Raw genomic sequence first — 14,142 nt, 5'->3', positions numbered from 1 at the left:
TTCTGCCGACAAACATTAGGTCAAAGACGACACTGGGGACTCTTGTCCTTACACGTTTTTGTTTCCCTAATGGGCTTTAGGATCACATTCCTTAAATCACAGCCAAGAGTATATTCTGGGCTGAAACTATTTTAAAGACATAATGTGGCAGCAGTATTCTGTGTACTAACAAGAGGTTTGGAGCTGCAGCCAAGAACAGTAATAGAATCTTCTTCCCCCCTAAGTGCCATTCTCATTACCATTCTCAAAAAAAAAAACCTCTCTCTCTCTCTGTCCTTTCCTCCTTCCCTTCCTCCCTCCCTCTCTCCCTCTCTCTCTTTCTGTGTGGGACTCAGATTCCCCTGCTATTATTTTTACTTTGAAGGTCCCTGTCAAGGCAAAGTCTATATAATGAACAAAATATCTTAAACTATGACCCTATCTAGCTTTGCTCCCTGCCGGGGACACATCACAATCAACAAATAGCCAGCCCTGGCATGGTTCCAGTCTACTCTCTGGGGTGTGACCGGCTGGGATGGAATCCCAGCTCTGCTCTGCCTTAGTTGCAGGACTGTGAGCCAATCCTCTTAACCTCACGAAAGCCAGGAAGCCTCTTATGTAAAATGGGGCTCTCATGGGTACCCACCTGATGGGGTTGTCATTGGGACAAATAATCACTTATAGTCTCTATAATTGGGAAGACCTAGAAAGTAAATTTTTTAAAGATATTTTAGGAGAACGGTTTTCACTGAAAATAGTACAGAACTCTTATAAATTCAACTTATTAGTAATATACTGATCTTCTTAAGATATAAATTCACTGTTAATAATAAAAAACTGTACAGAAAAAGACTCTTTCATATAAAACATCTGCTAAATCAATACTAAATAATCACAAAGGCTTTGAAAGGAAAGGTTACCAGTGATGCATTACTCAGGTCTAAAAACTAATGTTCTTTGTACCAGTTTTTGAAATATACTCTCAATTGTTTTCACTTTTTAAAGAGGATATACTCCCTCGATGGAAAATTCAAAGAACCTGAATAACACCCCAGCGTTTTGTCTAGCTTATAACACACCACATGCACTTATTTTATGTTTGTATCCTTAAGTTACATTTACCCAGGAGAAATACTACTCTCCTTTTGGGTCACCTACTTCCATTTTAATGTCGTAGTTCTGGCCGAGGACGCTCTGGATGAGCTCTTTGATGCTCGGGTCGGAGGCCTGCTGGGCCTCGGACTGAAGCGGGGCGATGATCTCGATGGATGCCGGGATCGCTCGCACGGGCTGTGGGTCCTGCGGGGCGGCCTCCCGCGCGTCACTCGGCGGATCGCTCTCGCGGTCGGTTTTGGAAACCGACACGGGGGCTTCCCGCGACTCGCCGCGCGAGCCCTCGCGCAGGAAGCGGGTGTGAATCCTCACTTCACTCCGCCGGCCGGCCGCCTCCGAGTCTCCCTCGTCTCCCTCGTCTCCGGACAGGGAGCCGCCCTTCCTCTCTCTGGCCTTGCGGGCCTCCGCGAGCCGAGCCGTCTCCTGGCTCGCGTCGCGGCCCCCGACCGGGTCGAGGACCGGCTTGGAGCCCGCGGGCCGTGGGCTTCTGGCGCCCTGGTGCGCCCGGACCTTCCCCCTGGGCGCAGGTGGCGGCATCAGGACCACGGGTCTGGACGTGCCCGCCCTGGAGGCGATGACCGGCGGCTTCTTCTGGGGCCGGTGCCGGAGGAACGCGGAGCTCCGCAAGTAGAAGTCCTGGGGGCAGAAGGGCTGGGTCTTCCCGGAAGCGGCCGCCTCGCTCGGGCCCGGGGGCCGCGCTGCGCCTCGGGGCGCCGGCTGCGGGAGGGCCGCAGCGAGGGGCGCACGGCCTTTGGCCCGAGGGGAGCCTGGTGGCTTTTGGGGTGTGGCGCGGGAAACGCTCCACTTCCCCCCATGCCGGGCCGGACCGGGGACCCGGAGGCCGAAAACAGGGACTTCACCCACAGCCGGCTTGGAGGCCAACTTCTCCTTGAATCGGAGAAATTCCTTTTTAGTCTCCTTGCGAACCTTCTCAATCTCTTTAAAGATGTACGATTCTTCTTTGTATTTCAGTCCAAACTGCTTAGAAATCGTGGACATCTGGACTAATTTGTCCTGTGAAATAACAGTAAATTAATATTATACATATATACATGAAAACTACTGATAAACAAAATTCCAGCTCAAAAAAGCTTCTCATGGTAGAGCGCTCACTGTGCTTGCTGAAGCACGATGGGTAGTATTCGTTTATATCATTTTAAGTCCAACTATTGGCCTTTTCACAGGAATAATGAAAAACCTTTAAATCAGTAACATTTTCACAGTGAGAGGTTCCGAAACCCCTACTGGGTTTACTTTAACGTTTCTTTAGACTATAATGTAGTGCCCCAATTCCAGGCAAGAGAGACCAACACTCCACATAGGCCTAGAAAATCTAAAGTAACCCTGCCAAGAAGAGAGAACAGAGGTCAAATGTGGCCTCGATCCTACCTGCAAACATGTTTTTCAATTGCTCAGGGTTTTTCAAAAATATTAATTCATAGCCAACAATTTTAAATTGAGAGATTTTCATATAAAAATGCAGATTTGCAGTTTCTCTGGAAAAAAAAAAAATGAAGGCTCTGGCAATTCAAGACCCAAATCCCTACTCTTGTGGCAGGGTAGCAATTTCCCTTTACTTCTCCAGCTGGTCCCAGGTGTCTCCATTTCTTACCCAGCCCACTTGCCTCAATGTTTGACAAGAAATAAAGCAGAGTGTATGAAGGGCGAGAGGTGATCAGCCACAAGGTAGGCTGCAGTGAGATCAGGAGGCCTTGAATGCCGAGTGTTTGTACTTTTTCTGTGGGCTACTGGAAACCATTCAAAAACTTTTAACAGAAAAGTGGCTTGATAGGTTCTGGGGCTTGGGGGATACTAATGTTAAGTGGGAGAAAGAATAGAGAGAGGGCAAGTATGAGTCTGCAAGGCCTAAGACCTGGGTTTGGTAACAGAGCCGAGTGAAAATACTATATAAGGTAAAACTGATAGGATCTGGCCAATGACTAGGAATAAATAAAATAGCAACTTTGAATCGCTTTGATGAAGTCTTGGTCATAACCAAGTACATAAGAAAGCTGTTGCTAGTCACTGAACTTTACGCTTAAAAACTGTTAAGATGGTAAATTTTATGTTTATGTGTATTATCACAATATAAAAGAAAAACTTATGCTATTCAGCAGAGCCAGCTGTCTATGATTACAAGTGAATTTTGAGATCTTGAAAGCTCTGGGATCAATACCAAAAGCCAAGATAACAAGAAATACAAATAGAGAATGGCTAATGACAGAGTCTTTTGACACTCACAGGTGGGAGGTAGGAGGAGCTAGAGCAATCACAGAGTTGGGAAAATGAGAAGAGAGTTCCACAGAACCCAAGGAGAGAAGAGTGTCAAGAAATAAGGGTAAAACAATGAAAATAAAAGCAGAAAGTAATAAATTAGAAAAACTAATTTACTTATTTCTTAGAAAACCCAAGGCCAAGGTTCTTTGAAAATAAAATAAAATAATAAAGCAGAAATACCTCTGGAATATCATCATTATTTGCAAATGTGATTATCTACCTAGAAAACATAAGCACTAAAAGAACTGTTTAGAATTATAATAGAGGTCTGCAAGGCATTTAAATTTTTTTAATTAATACCAAAAAACCCCCAATAACTTCCTTTACACCAAAAGCATAATGGTAAAATTCCATGTATAATTTATTTAAAGGAGTAAATATCTAGGAATAAACATAACAAGAAATGTGCTGAAACTTCATGAATAAATTTTTTAATTTTACTGAAGGACATAGAAGAAAGACTCTACTAAATAGGCAGTTAATGTTCCTTGGTAAGAAAACCAAATATTTTAATTTTATCAGGTCTTCCCAAAATACTGTACTGGTTTAATGCCATCATAATCAAAACTGAAAAATGATATTTTGAAATTTGAAAAGTAATTCTGGATTCATTTGAAATAATAAACAGGGTAGATTAGCCAAAATTTTGAAAAAGAGAAATGAGGGAGCACTTGTCCAGCAAGATAATTAAAACTCATATGGATATAAGAATTAAAATTGAAACACTGCCGATAGAATCCACATGTAAACTGAATGAGCAAAAGAATTAAGAATAATATGGGTTATATTATAATAACAGCATTAAATAACAGCATTAAAAAGAAGAATTAATCAATAGATTGTGCTGAGGCAATTGTTTGACTATGATGGGGGTAGGGATGGGTGGTGAGGGGGATCACTGCATTTTATGCCAAAATACAATGGGTTAAAACAAATATGGAAAGAAATATTTTCTTATGTTCCTTTGCATTTCTTTGCTTATCACCTGTCCACATTTCTTGATTGAATTTCTTTTATATCACCTCATAAGAGAGTTATTTTTACAATTAGATTTCTTCGTTTATCATGTAGTGAGAGCAATATGAAGAAAACATCCTCTTTAGCCTCTAAATAAAGTCATATTGCTTTTAATCACTAAAATAGCCATTTTTGGTTCTCCAGTTCAAGACCCTGCTATATGACAGAGCTCTCATCTGGGAATCAATAGGCTTTCTTTCTCCACCCAACTCCACCACTGACTAGACCTTGGACAATTTAATACTATCCATAACAAGATTTCTTATTAAAAAGTGAAAATAGGGCTTCCCTGGTGGCATAGTGGTTGAGAGTCCGCCTGCCGATGCAGGGGACATGGGTTCGTGCCCCAGTCTGGGAAGATCCCACATGCCGCGGAGCGGCTGGGCCCGTGAGCCATGGCCGCTGAGCCTGCGTGTCCAGAGCCTGTGCTCCGCAACGGGAGAGGCCACAACAGTGAGAGGCCCGCGTACCGCAAAAAAAAAAAAAAAAAAGTGAAAAAAATCATCTGTTGCCTCTTTTCCAAGCTGTAGAATATGAACATTAGAAATGACTTCTAGGGCTTCCCTGGTGGCTCAGTGGTTAAAAATCCACCTGCCAATGCAGGGGACACGGGTTCAAGCCCTGGTCCGGGAAGATCCCACATGCCACAGAGCAACTAAGCCCGTGAGCCACAACTACTGAGCCTGCGCTCGAGAGCCCGTGAGCCACAACTACTGAGCCCGCATGCCGCAACTACTGAAGCCTGCGTGCCTAGAGCCCATGCTCCACAACGAGAGAAGCCACCACAATGAGAAGCCCGCGCACCACAATGAAGAGTAGCCACTGCTCACCGAAGTGAGAGAAAGCCTGCACGCAGCGACGAAGACCCAATGCAGCCAAAAATAAATACATTAAAAAAAAATGAAATCACTTCTAAAGCCCTTAAGGAAGTTTCCTTATTTAAAACATGCTGTAAAATCCCCCTCATAGTGTTTTGGCTGTTTATTGTTTGCACAGGTGGTAATATGCTCATACTGACACCATCTGCATTTCTTCCTACAAAAGACTGAAAGGTAGTAACTGGAACAGAGTACAGACCAGAAACACATTAGTACCTGGTGGGAATCTGATTTGACTCTCTCAACTGCACTTCCCTTTTGTTTCTAAGTTCCTGCTTTGTATTCCTTTCCAACTTCTCTCAGGCTCTTGGTTTGCTATTGAAGTTTAACAAGTAGGTCATTGTTCAATATTTCTCAGTACATTCCCTTGAGTTCTTCATAGGAAAGTTGTTCTTTATATGTAAAGATGAACCAATAGGAAATGGAACTTCTATTGTGTTTTCAAGGTAGGTGGTATCCCATTGTTAAATGGGCCAATCCATCAAAGCCAGTGCCTTTATCACCCCCAGCCACACCTTAACACTACAAAATGTATAAAATGATTTTTAAACATCCAATCTCATGGGAAAATAACATGTTCTCTTTTTTTTTTTTTTTTTTTGCTAGCAATTTATTAAAAGAAAGAGACCAGTTCTGGTTTGAAGATACTCAAGGAAAAATAATGTAGCTGTCCCAAAAGGAGGAAGTACTAATCTACATACTAATCTACATACATACATGTACTAATCTACATCTACATACAGTACTAATCTACATACAGGGTCACACCTGCTGCTCACTATCTAGGTTGACTGTTTACCCTGCACTTTGAAATGGGACACAATGTGCTTGAAATCTTTGCAACCTGAGCAGTAATTTCACTCTCCTCTTCCTTCCCAACTGTTGGAACTCTCTGCCTTTTCCTTCCTCCTCCACCAGGAGGTTCAATGCCTGAGCAGTGAGGTAGTCAGAAAGGCCAAGAGCCAGCCTTCTCTCCTCTCCCGCCAAGTCTGGTCAGACATAAAAAGGAAGCTCTCGGCCCAAAACAGCTAAAGGTCCAGGGAGGGCTACCTGTGTGAATTCTCTAGACTCTGAGACAGGTTGCTCTCTGGTTCTTGCAGGTGTGGTTGTTCCTCCTGTTAGAACAGAAGATCCAGAACTCTGCTCTAGACTCTAACTAAAGGAGAAATAAATAAAGCAGGTTACCAGATGACCTGGTTCCAAGTCACATGAACACCCCACACAGGGCCTAGCCCATCAGAGTATTGCATTGGGAACTGAGCCAAAGCCCCAGCCGGTTATACGAATTAGTTGTCCTTGACCTCTTCCTATATATAGTCACCTATATACAGGCACTTCGGTGGGAAGAGTGACCCATTAAGGACAAGATTTAGGTTCTCTTGAGTCCATAGCCAGATATCTCAATTCACTTCCTAAATTTCACACCAACATCAACTCCCAACACACAGCAGCAAAGTTCCAGAAGAAATGTCCAAAGACAGCCTATCTCATCTAGTAAAGTCTTCAGCATTGCAAGGAAGATAAAAATATTCTGAAAACCATATTTGTTTTTGTAACATCAATGGTAGAAATGAGATCTGTTTGCACACTGATTATAATTTATGAAAAAGTCTAAAAGGAAATATACAAATATTTTAATGATTTGCTAAGACACAGGATAACAGCAATTTTTTCTATTATCCCACACGTTCTATAATACGTGTTTTCTGTTTTTAATCCTAATAATATCAATAATAGTAATTAACACATATTGTGCTGGTTTAAAAGTGATATAGAAAATAGAGAGAACCTGGGCCTCCCTGGTGGCACAGTGGTTAAGAATCCGCCTGCCAATGCAGGGGACACAGGTTCAAGCCATGGTCCAGGAAGATCCCACATGCCACAGAGCAACTAAGTTGGTGCGCCACAACTACTGAGCCTGTGCTCTAGAGCCTATGAGCCACAACTACTGAGCCTGTGCTCTAGAGCCTGCGAGCCACAACTACTGAGCCCATGTGCCACAACTACTGAAGCCCACGTGCCTAGAGCCCGTGCTCCGCAACAAGAGAAGCCACTGCAATGAGAAGCCCGCACAGCTCAACGAAGAGTAGTCCCCACTCTCCACAACTAGAGAAAAGCCCACACACTGCAACAAAGACCCAACGCAGCCAAAAATAAAAATAAACAAATAAAATAAATTTAAAAAACAAACAAAAAAATAAAATAAAATAGAGAAAAGATGTTTTTAAGCTCAGAAAAGATTTTTTTCTTAACTATTCAGAAGCCCACGGAAATTTCAATGACTATAAAAACATAACTCTTTATAACCATTAACTAGAGTATGTCCATACCCTGTGAATACATATATATACATACAAAATACATGCATACATAAATATCTAATAGGTAATAGAACAGCAAAATGCTCTCCCTGCCTTTTTCTTCTCCCCATGTTTTATCTTTCCTTCTTGGACTTCCTTCATCTAATTGCTTAAATAGCCAAAACAGGAAAATGAAAGGAGGGGTTTTTCTTAATTATTATCATCATGCTTTTGACATGTGAAATGTTGCATGCTCTCAATTTCAAAAGCACTTTGTTGGAGTTTCACATCTACATCTTACAGACCAATTCCACATTAACAATAATTTATAAACTCCAGACAAAATATAAAAAACAACTACCTGAGGATTCTTAGAAGTAAACAAAAGCAGGCAGGTTGTGGAGAAGAGTTAAAACTTATAGAAACACTGACCTGAAGGTGAGTTTCCAGGCTTATTGTGGCTTTTCCCTAAATGCCTTCCATACTGAAGGATGGCATAATGCAGGTGGCAAAGACTTTGATAGAAAGCTCTTCCTCATTCTGGCCAGAAGAATTAGAGAAAAGAGCCCAGGCAACAACCACCACTGAGGAGTGAGAGAAATCCCAGAGGAGAGAGAGCCAGAGAAGTTAATCCCCCAATTCTGTGCTTAAACCCCACACAAGTCTAGACTGACCTCTGAACATTACACATATGGGACAAACTCAAAGCTCAATAATAGTACCTAACACTTATATTGTGCTGGTTAAAAATGATATAGAAAATAGAGGCAAAGGCTTAAAGAGCTGAACTGAGATTTAGCTGAACTTAACCTCCAACCACAGAGAACGAGATGGAGCTTACAGCGAGTCTAACCTGGTGAACTGCCTGCTAAATGAAAAAAGTAAACATTCTTCAGAGGGATATAACAGAACCCAGAGTTTACACAGTCAAACATTCACAATGTCCAGGGTATAATCAAAAAATACTTGGCATAAAGAGATTCAGGAAAATGTGACCCAATGTCAAGCGCAAAGATTAACGGATGCCAGTCCAAAGATGACCCAGCTGTTGAAATTATTAAACAAGGACTTTAAGGCAGCTCATAGCTTAACTATGCTCAATGAAGTAAAGGAAAATATGTTAAAGAGGAATAAAAAGAGAAAATCTTAGCAGAGAAATAAAGAAATAGAAATTTTATATCTGAAAAAATATAATATTGTCAATAAAAATTTTACTAATGGAGTGGAGATGTCAGAGAAAAGAGTCTTCCAGAAAACTGGAAGATAAATTAACAGAAAGTATCCAATATTTAAAAGAGAGAAAAAAAAGTTTTAAGAAAAAAAAAAAGTCCTCAGAGCCTTGTGAGGAAATATCAAAAGCTCTAACATATGGATTATCAGTATCCCAAAAGGAGAGGGCAGAATGGAGTGGAAAGAATATTTGAAGAAATGATGTCTGAGAATATCCCAAATCTGGAGAAATACATAAGTTTATAGATTCAAGAAGCTTGGAATAAAGAAGATTTTATTACAAGCTCGATAAAGAAAATCCATGTAAGCTGCTGGAAACCAAAAACAAAGATAAAATACTGAAGGAAACAGAAAAACAACACATTAATTATAGAGAAATAATTCAAATGACCATGGACTTCCCACAAAACATCCCTGAGACCAAAGGACAGTGAAACAAGATTTGTAACATGCTAAAAGACAAAAAAACTGCCAACCCAGAATTAGATATCTAGTAAGCATATTATTTAAAAAATGAAAGCAGGGGCTTCCCTGGTGGTGCAGTGGTTAAGAATCCACCTGCCAATGCAGGGGACACGGGTTCGAGCCCTGGCCCAGGCAGATCCCACATGCTGCGGAGCAACTAAGCCACAGCTACTGAAGCCCGCATGCCATGCTCCACAATAAGAGAAGCCACTGCAATGAGAAGCCCGCGCACGACAATGAAGACCCAACGCAGCCAAAAATAAATTTATTAAAAAAAAAATGAAAGCAAAATGAAGACACATTCAGATACAGGAAAACTAAGAGAATTACTCACCAGCAGACTAAAACTACAAGAAAGGTTAAAGAAAGTTTTTCAGGCTGAAGGGAAATTAAAGGAGTGGAAAATCAAATTTTTCAGGAATGAATGAAGATCAGAAATGGCAAATATCTGGGTACATTTAAAAAAACATCTTTTATCATGTTTTTAAAAATTGTATGAACATTGTCTCATGGGGTGTTTGTATACATATGACAACATTGTCTCATGTGATGTTTGTATACATAGATGTAATGCATATGACAACTAAAGAGACTGGGATGGGGGTGGGTAAGGGAACTATGGTTGTTAAGAGTTCTGCATTTTATGTGAACTAGATCAATATTAACTCTAGACCATGAAATGTTAAGGATATATATTGTAATTCCTAGAGAAAAAATTTTCTTGTGGCTTGTGGGATCTTAGTTCCCTGACCAGGGACTGAACCCGGGCCACCACAGTGAAAGCACTGGGTCCTAACCACTGGACTGCCAGGGAATTCCCTGAGAAACAATTTTTTAAAGTAAAACAAAAAGGTGTAATAAAAAAGTTAATAGATAATAAAATAGGAATACAAAAAATTATTGAATCTTAGAAAATATTTTAGACTTAATAATAGTAAAAATACAATATATCAGAATGTGTGGGGTACAGCTAAAGCACTGATTAGAAGGAAAAGTACAGCTTAAATGCTTAAATCAGAAAGAAAAAAAGGTCTAAAATCAATAACCTAAGTTTCCACCTTAAGAATCTAGAAAAAGAGGAGTAAAGTATACCCAAAGTAAATAGAAGGATATAAGTATAAGGACATATATCAATCAAATAGAAAACAGAAAAGATAATTGAGAAAATTAACAAAGCCAAGAGCTAGTTCTTTAAAATAAATCAATAAAATTTTTATAACCCCTAGCTAGACTGTTCAAAAATAAAAGAGAACAAAAATCACCACTATCAGCAATGAAAAAAGGATTTCACAACAGACCCTAAAGATAGTAAAGGATAATAAGAGAATATGATAACTTTATGCCAACAAATCCAATAATTTAGGTGAAGTGGGCAAATCTCTGAAAACTGCAACTTACCAAAATTAAAATAAGAAACAAAAAATAAAATAAGAAACTGAAAATCTTAATAGTTCTATACTAATCAATGTAGTCATTGCCAAAAATCTTACCACAAAGAAATCTCCAGGACCAGATAGTTCTCTCAAACACTCAAGAAACAAATAACATCAATCTTACACAAATATTTTCAGAAAATAGAGGAAGAAGGAACTCATTTTTTGAGATTTGCATAACTCTAATACCAAACCTGACAAAGACATTCTTTTAAAAAAGGAAAATTATGTACCAATATCCTTCATAAACATAGATGCAAAAGCTTTTAATAAAATATCAAATAAATCTGAAAATATACTTTTGAAAAGAATAATATATCCTGATCATATAGAGTTTATCCCAGAGTTAAAAAATTGATTTAACATTTAAAAATCAATATAATTCGGGCTTCCCTGGTGGCGCAGTGGTTGAGAGTCCGCCTGCCGATGCAGGGGACGCGGGTTCGTGCCTCGGTCCGGGAGGATCCCACATGCTGCGGAGCGTCTGGGCCCGTGAGCCATGGCTGCTGAGCCTGCGCGTCCGGAGCCTGTGCTCCGCAACGGGAGAGGCCACAACAATGAGAGGCCCACGTACCGCAAAATAAATAAATAAAAAATAAAAATCAATATAATTCACAACATTAACAAAGTGTAGGAGAAAAAAAGTATGATCATTTCAATAGATAGTGGAAATCACATGAAAAAAATCCAACACCCTCTATGATAAAAATAAATAAGTAACTCTGGGAAAACTATGAATCATAGGGAATATCCTCAATTTGATTAAGAGAATTTACAAAAAGCTTGCAGCTAACATTTTATTTTTGCTTTCCCCCTAAAACTGAAAACTAGCAAAAATGCCTTGACTCTTAACACATCTATTCAACATTGTACTAGAGGTCCTAGCCATTGCAACATGACAGGGAAAAGAAATAAAAGGAAGTAAGACTGAAAAGGAAAAAGTAAAACTGTCCCTATTTGCAGGTGACATGATTTTTAGGTTAAAAATCTCAAGGAATCTACAAAACAATTACTAGTGCTAATGAGTGAATTATCTAAGTCATACAATACAAGGTTAACGTACAAAACCAATTGTATTTTTATATACTAGCATCAAACAATTGGAAAATAATGCCCCCCGAAACATAAAGTACTTAAGAATTAATCTAATAAAGATGTCTAAAATCTCTACACTGAAAATTCAAAACACTGCTAAAAGAAATTAAAGATCTACATAAATTTAGGAACCATGTTCATAAACTGGAAGACTCAATATTGTTAAAATGGCAATTCTCCCCCTAAAGATCTATAGATTCTGTGCATTCCCAATCAAAATTACAGCACAGCAGGCTTTTTTCTAGAAACTACAAGCTGATTATAAACTGTATACACAAATTCAAAGGTCTTAAAACAGCTAAAGTGATTTTTTTTAAAAAAAGTAGAAGACTTACACTACCCAATTTCAAAACTCACAGTTTATTCAGTAATCAAGGTAAAGGTCCTGGCAAATCATTATGCTGCGTAAAGGAATCCAGACACAAAAGAGTATATATTGGATGCTTCCATTTATATAAACTTACAGAAAATGCAACCAATTCTATGGTGTTACACAACAGATCTGTAGTTGGTTGGGGGCAGTAGGAGAGGGTGAGAGCAGGGGTGGACAGCAAAAGCAGTAGAAGAATGAAAAAGGTTCTGTTATTCTGATTGCAGTAATTGTTTCAAAAGTGTACACATCTGTCAAAACTCATCAAATTGTACACCTGAACATCATACAAACCATAGATTTTGTACAGCTTATTGAATAAAAATTATACCTCTATAAAGTTGTAAATAGGGGGAAAATGTTAAACTTTTATATTTGAGTGTTAAAAATAAAAAAGAATTATTGAACTTCTTTATATCCTTGCAGTGGTAGTCCCCAATACATTGACTGTGGATCTGTGGCCTTCGATACCAAATAATTTTTGAATTAAGCCTAGAGTGTCCCACTGCCTACCGAAGAGTTTTAGGATCACACTCAGGAAACAGCTCCCAATTCCGAAGTTAGACACACTGACCTCAGTGGGGGAGGTCACCTAACGGTGTTTAAGGTTTGTCCAAAACAACCAGCCCCCTGTCAAAGGATAGCAGAAAAGGTCAGGGAGTTGGATAATTAAATTCCCTCCACTGTGACCTTTCGCCCTCCCCACCGCCCCTCCGATTCCTCCTCCTTTTTTGCCTTCCTTACTCATTCTTTTCCCTACAGCCCAGTCATCACAATCTACCCATTATTGCCTCCCACCAGATTTTCACTCCTCTCAGCTCCTCCTCAACCCTTGCTCCCAGCCCCAATCCCTTCTCCAACCTCAGCCCTATTTTCCGCCCTGATTTTCGTGGAGATTAGAGGGGCGGAACAAAGGAGACAACTTCTCCGCCCCAATATCGCAGCCACTCCTTCCCACAGCCTCCCAGACGAAGTTACCTGCGCCGCAGTGCGCGTCCTCCTCTCACCCGCCTCCCGGGGCGCCTCTGCTCCCATTCAGGTGGCGGGGAGGTTGTCAGGGCCACGGCCCAGCCCAGTATCCAACCGGCCTTTCCCGGTCTGAGCTGCCGGGTGGGCTCGCACCAGCTCTCTGGGAAGGAAGAACGCGCGCCGTCGCCCAGCAACAAGCCGCGCGCGCACCTCCGCCCCGGCCCTCGCGGATTCATCCGCGCTATGGGCTACCACTCGCGCGTTTCTGCTCGCAGAACCAGCTCCAGGACCGCCTTGGAGTCTGAGCCCAAACTGTTGAGAGGCCTCACCTCCCCGGGCGGTGTAGACGCTGGTTCCAAAGAGTCTCCTGGAGTAGTGTCCTAGATCGCTGCTTTTGCCCAGCTTAACCCAGCTGCTTTCTTGGCATTCTTGTGGTTCTTTCTACGTTTAAATGAATACTGGACTACAAGAATAGAAGTTTTGTTTTGTTTGCGGTACGCGGGCCTCTCGCTGTTGTGGCCTCTCCCGTTGCGGAGCACAGGCTCCGGACGCGCAGGCTCAGCGGCCATGGCTCACGGGACCAGCCGCTCCGCGGCACGTGGGATCCTCCCGGACCGAGGCACGAACCTGTGTCCCCTGCATCGGCAGGCGGACTCTCAACCACTGCGCCACCAGGGCAGCCCAAGAATAGAAGTATTCTTTTCTTTTCTTTTTTCTTATTATTTTTTAAAATATTTTTAAGCCGTATGTCTACACTACATGCCAGTTAAGGGTACATCTGGGGGGCAGGGTTTGCCATGCTCTCCACCTAGAGCCCAACTCTTAAACATAATCTTAAAATCAAAGGCATGATATTCAGACTTCTGGAGAGTTCCTATTAAAATACCGGGTTCAACCATATTCAGAGTTTTTGATGTCCAAGATAAGAAAGGTTATAAGGAGCAAAAATTGGCATTATCTATTAAAGTTGAATATCCACAAACTCTATGACCCAGCAATTTCACTCCCAACAGAAA

At 41.0% G+C, this 14,142-nt stretch overlaps 1 protein-coding gene across 1 annotated transcript in view; it reads right to left on the bottom strand.

Moving 5' to 3' along the window:
* TTC6 (tetratricopeptide repeat domain 6) overlaps window positions 1–13,295 on the bottom strand; it is a 210,962-nt gene extending 197,667 nt beyond the window's left edge. Inside the window, exons 1-2 of the mRNA XM_049705957.1 lie at window positions 13,136–13,295; window positions 1,138–2,106 (exon numbers count right to left, since the gene is read on the bottom strand). Coding sequence (XP_049561914.1) covers window positions 1,138–2,106; window positions 13,136–13,192 — 1,026 coding nt within the window. The 5' untranslated portion in view covers window positions 13,193–13,295. The remainder of the gene's footprint in view (window positions 1–1,137; window positions 2,107–13,135) is intronic.
* Window positions 13,296–14,142: the final 847 nt, after the last annotated feature.

This window comes from Orcinus orca, chromosome 2 (genome assembly GCF_937001465.1).
Source record: "Orcinus orca chromosome 2, mOrcOrc1.1, whole genome shotgun sequence".
NCBI lineage: Eukaryota > Metazoa > Chordata > Mammalia > Artiodactyla > Delphinidae > Orcinus > Orcinus orca.
Note: the sequence above shows the minus strand (reverse complement) of the source record. Positions and strands in the feature narration are given on the sequence as shown.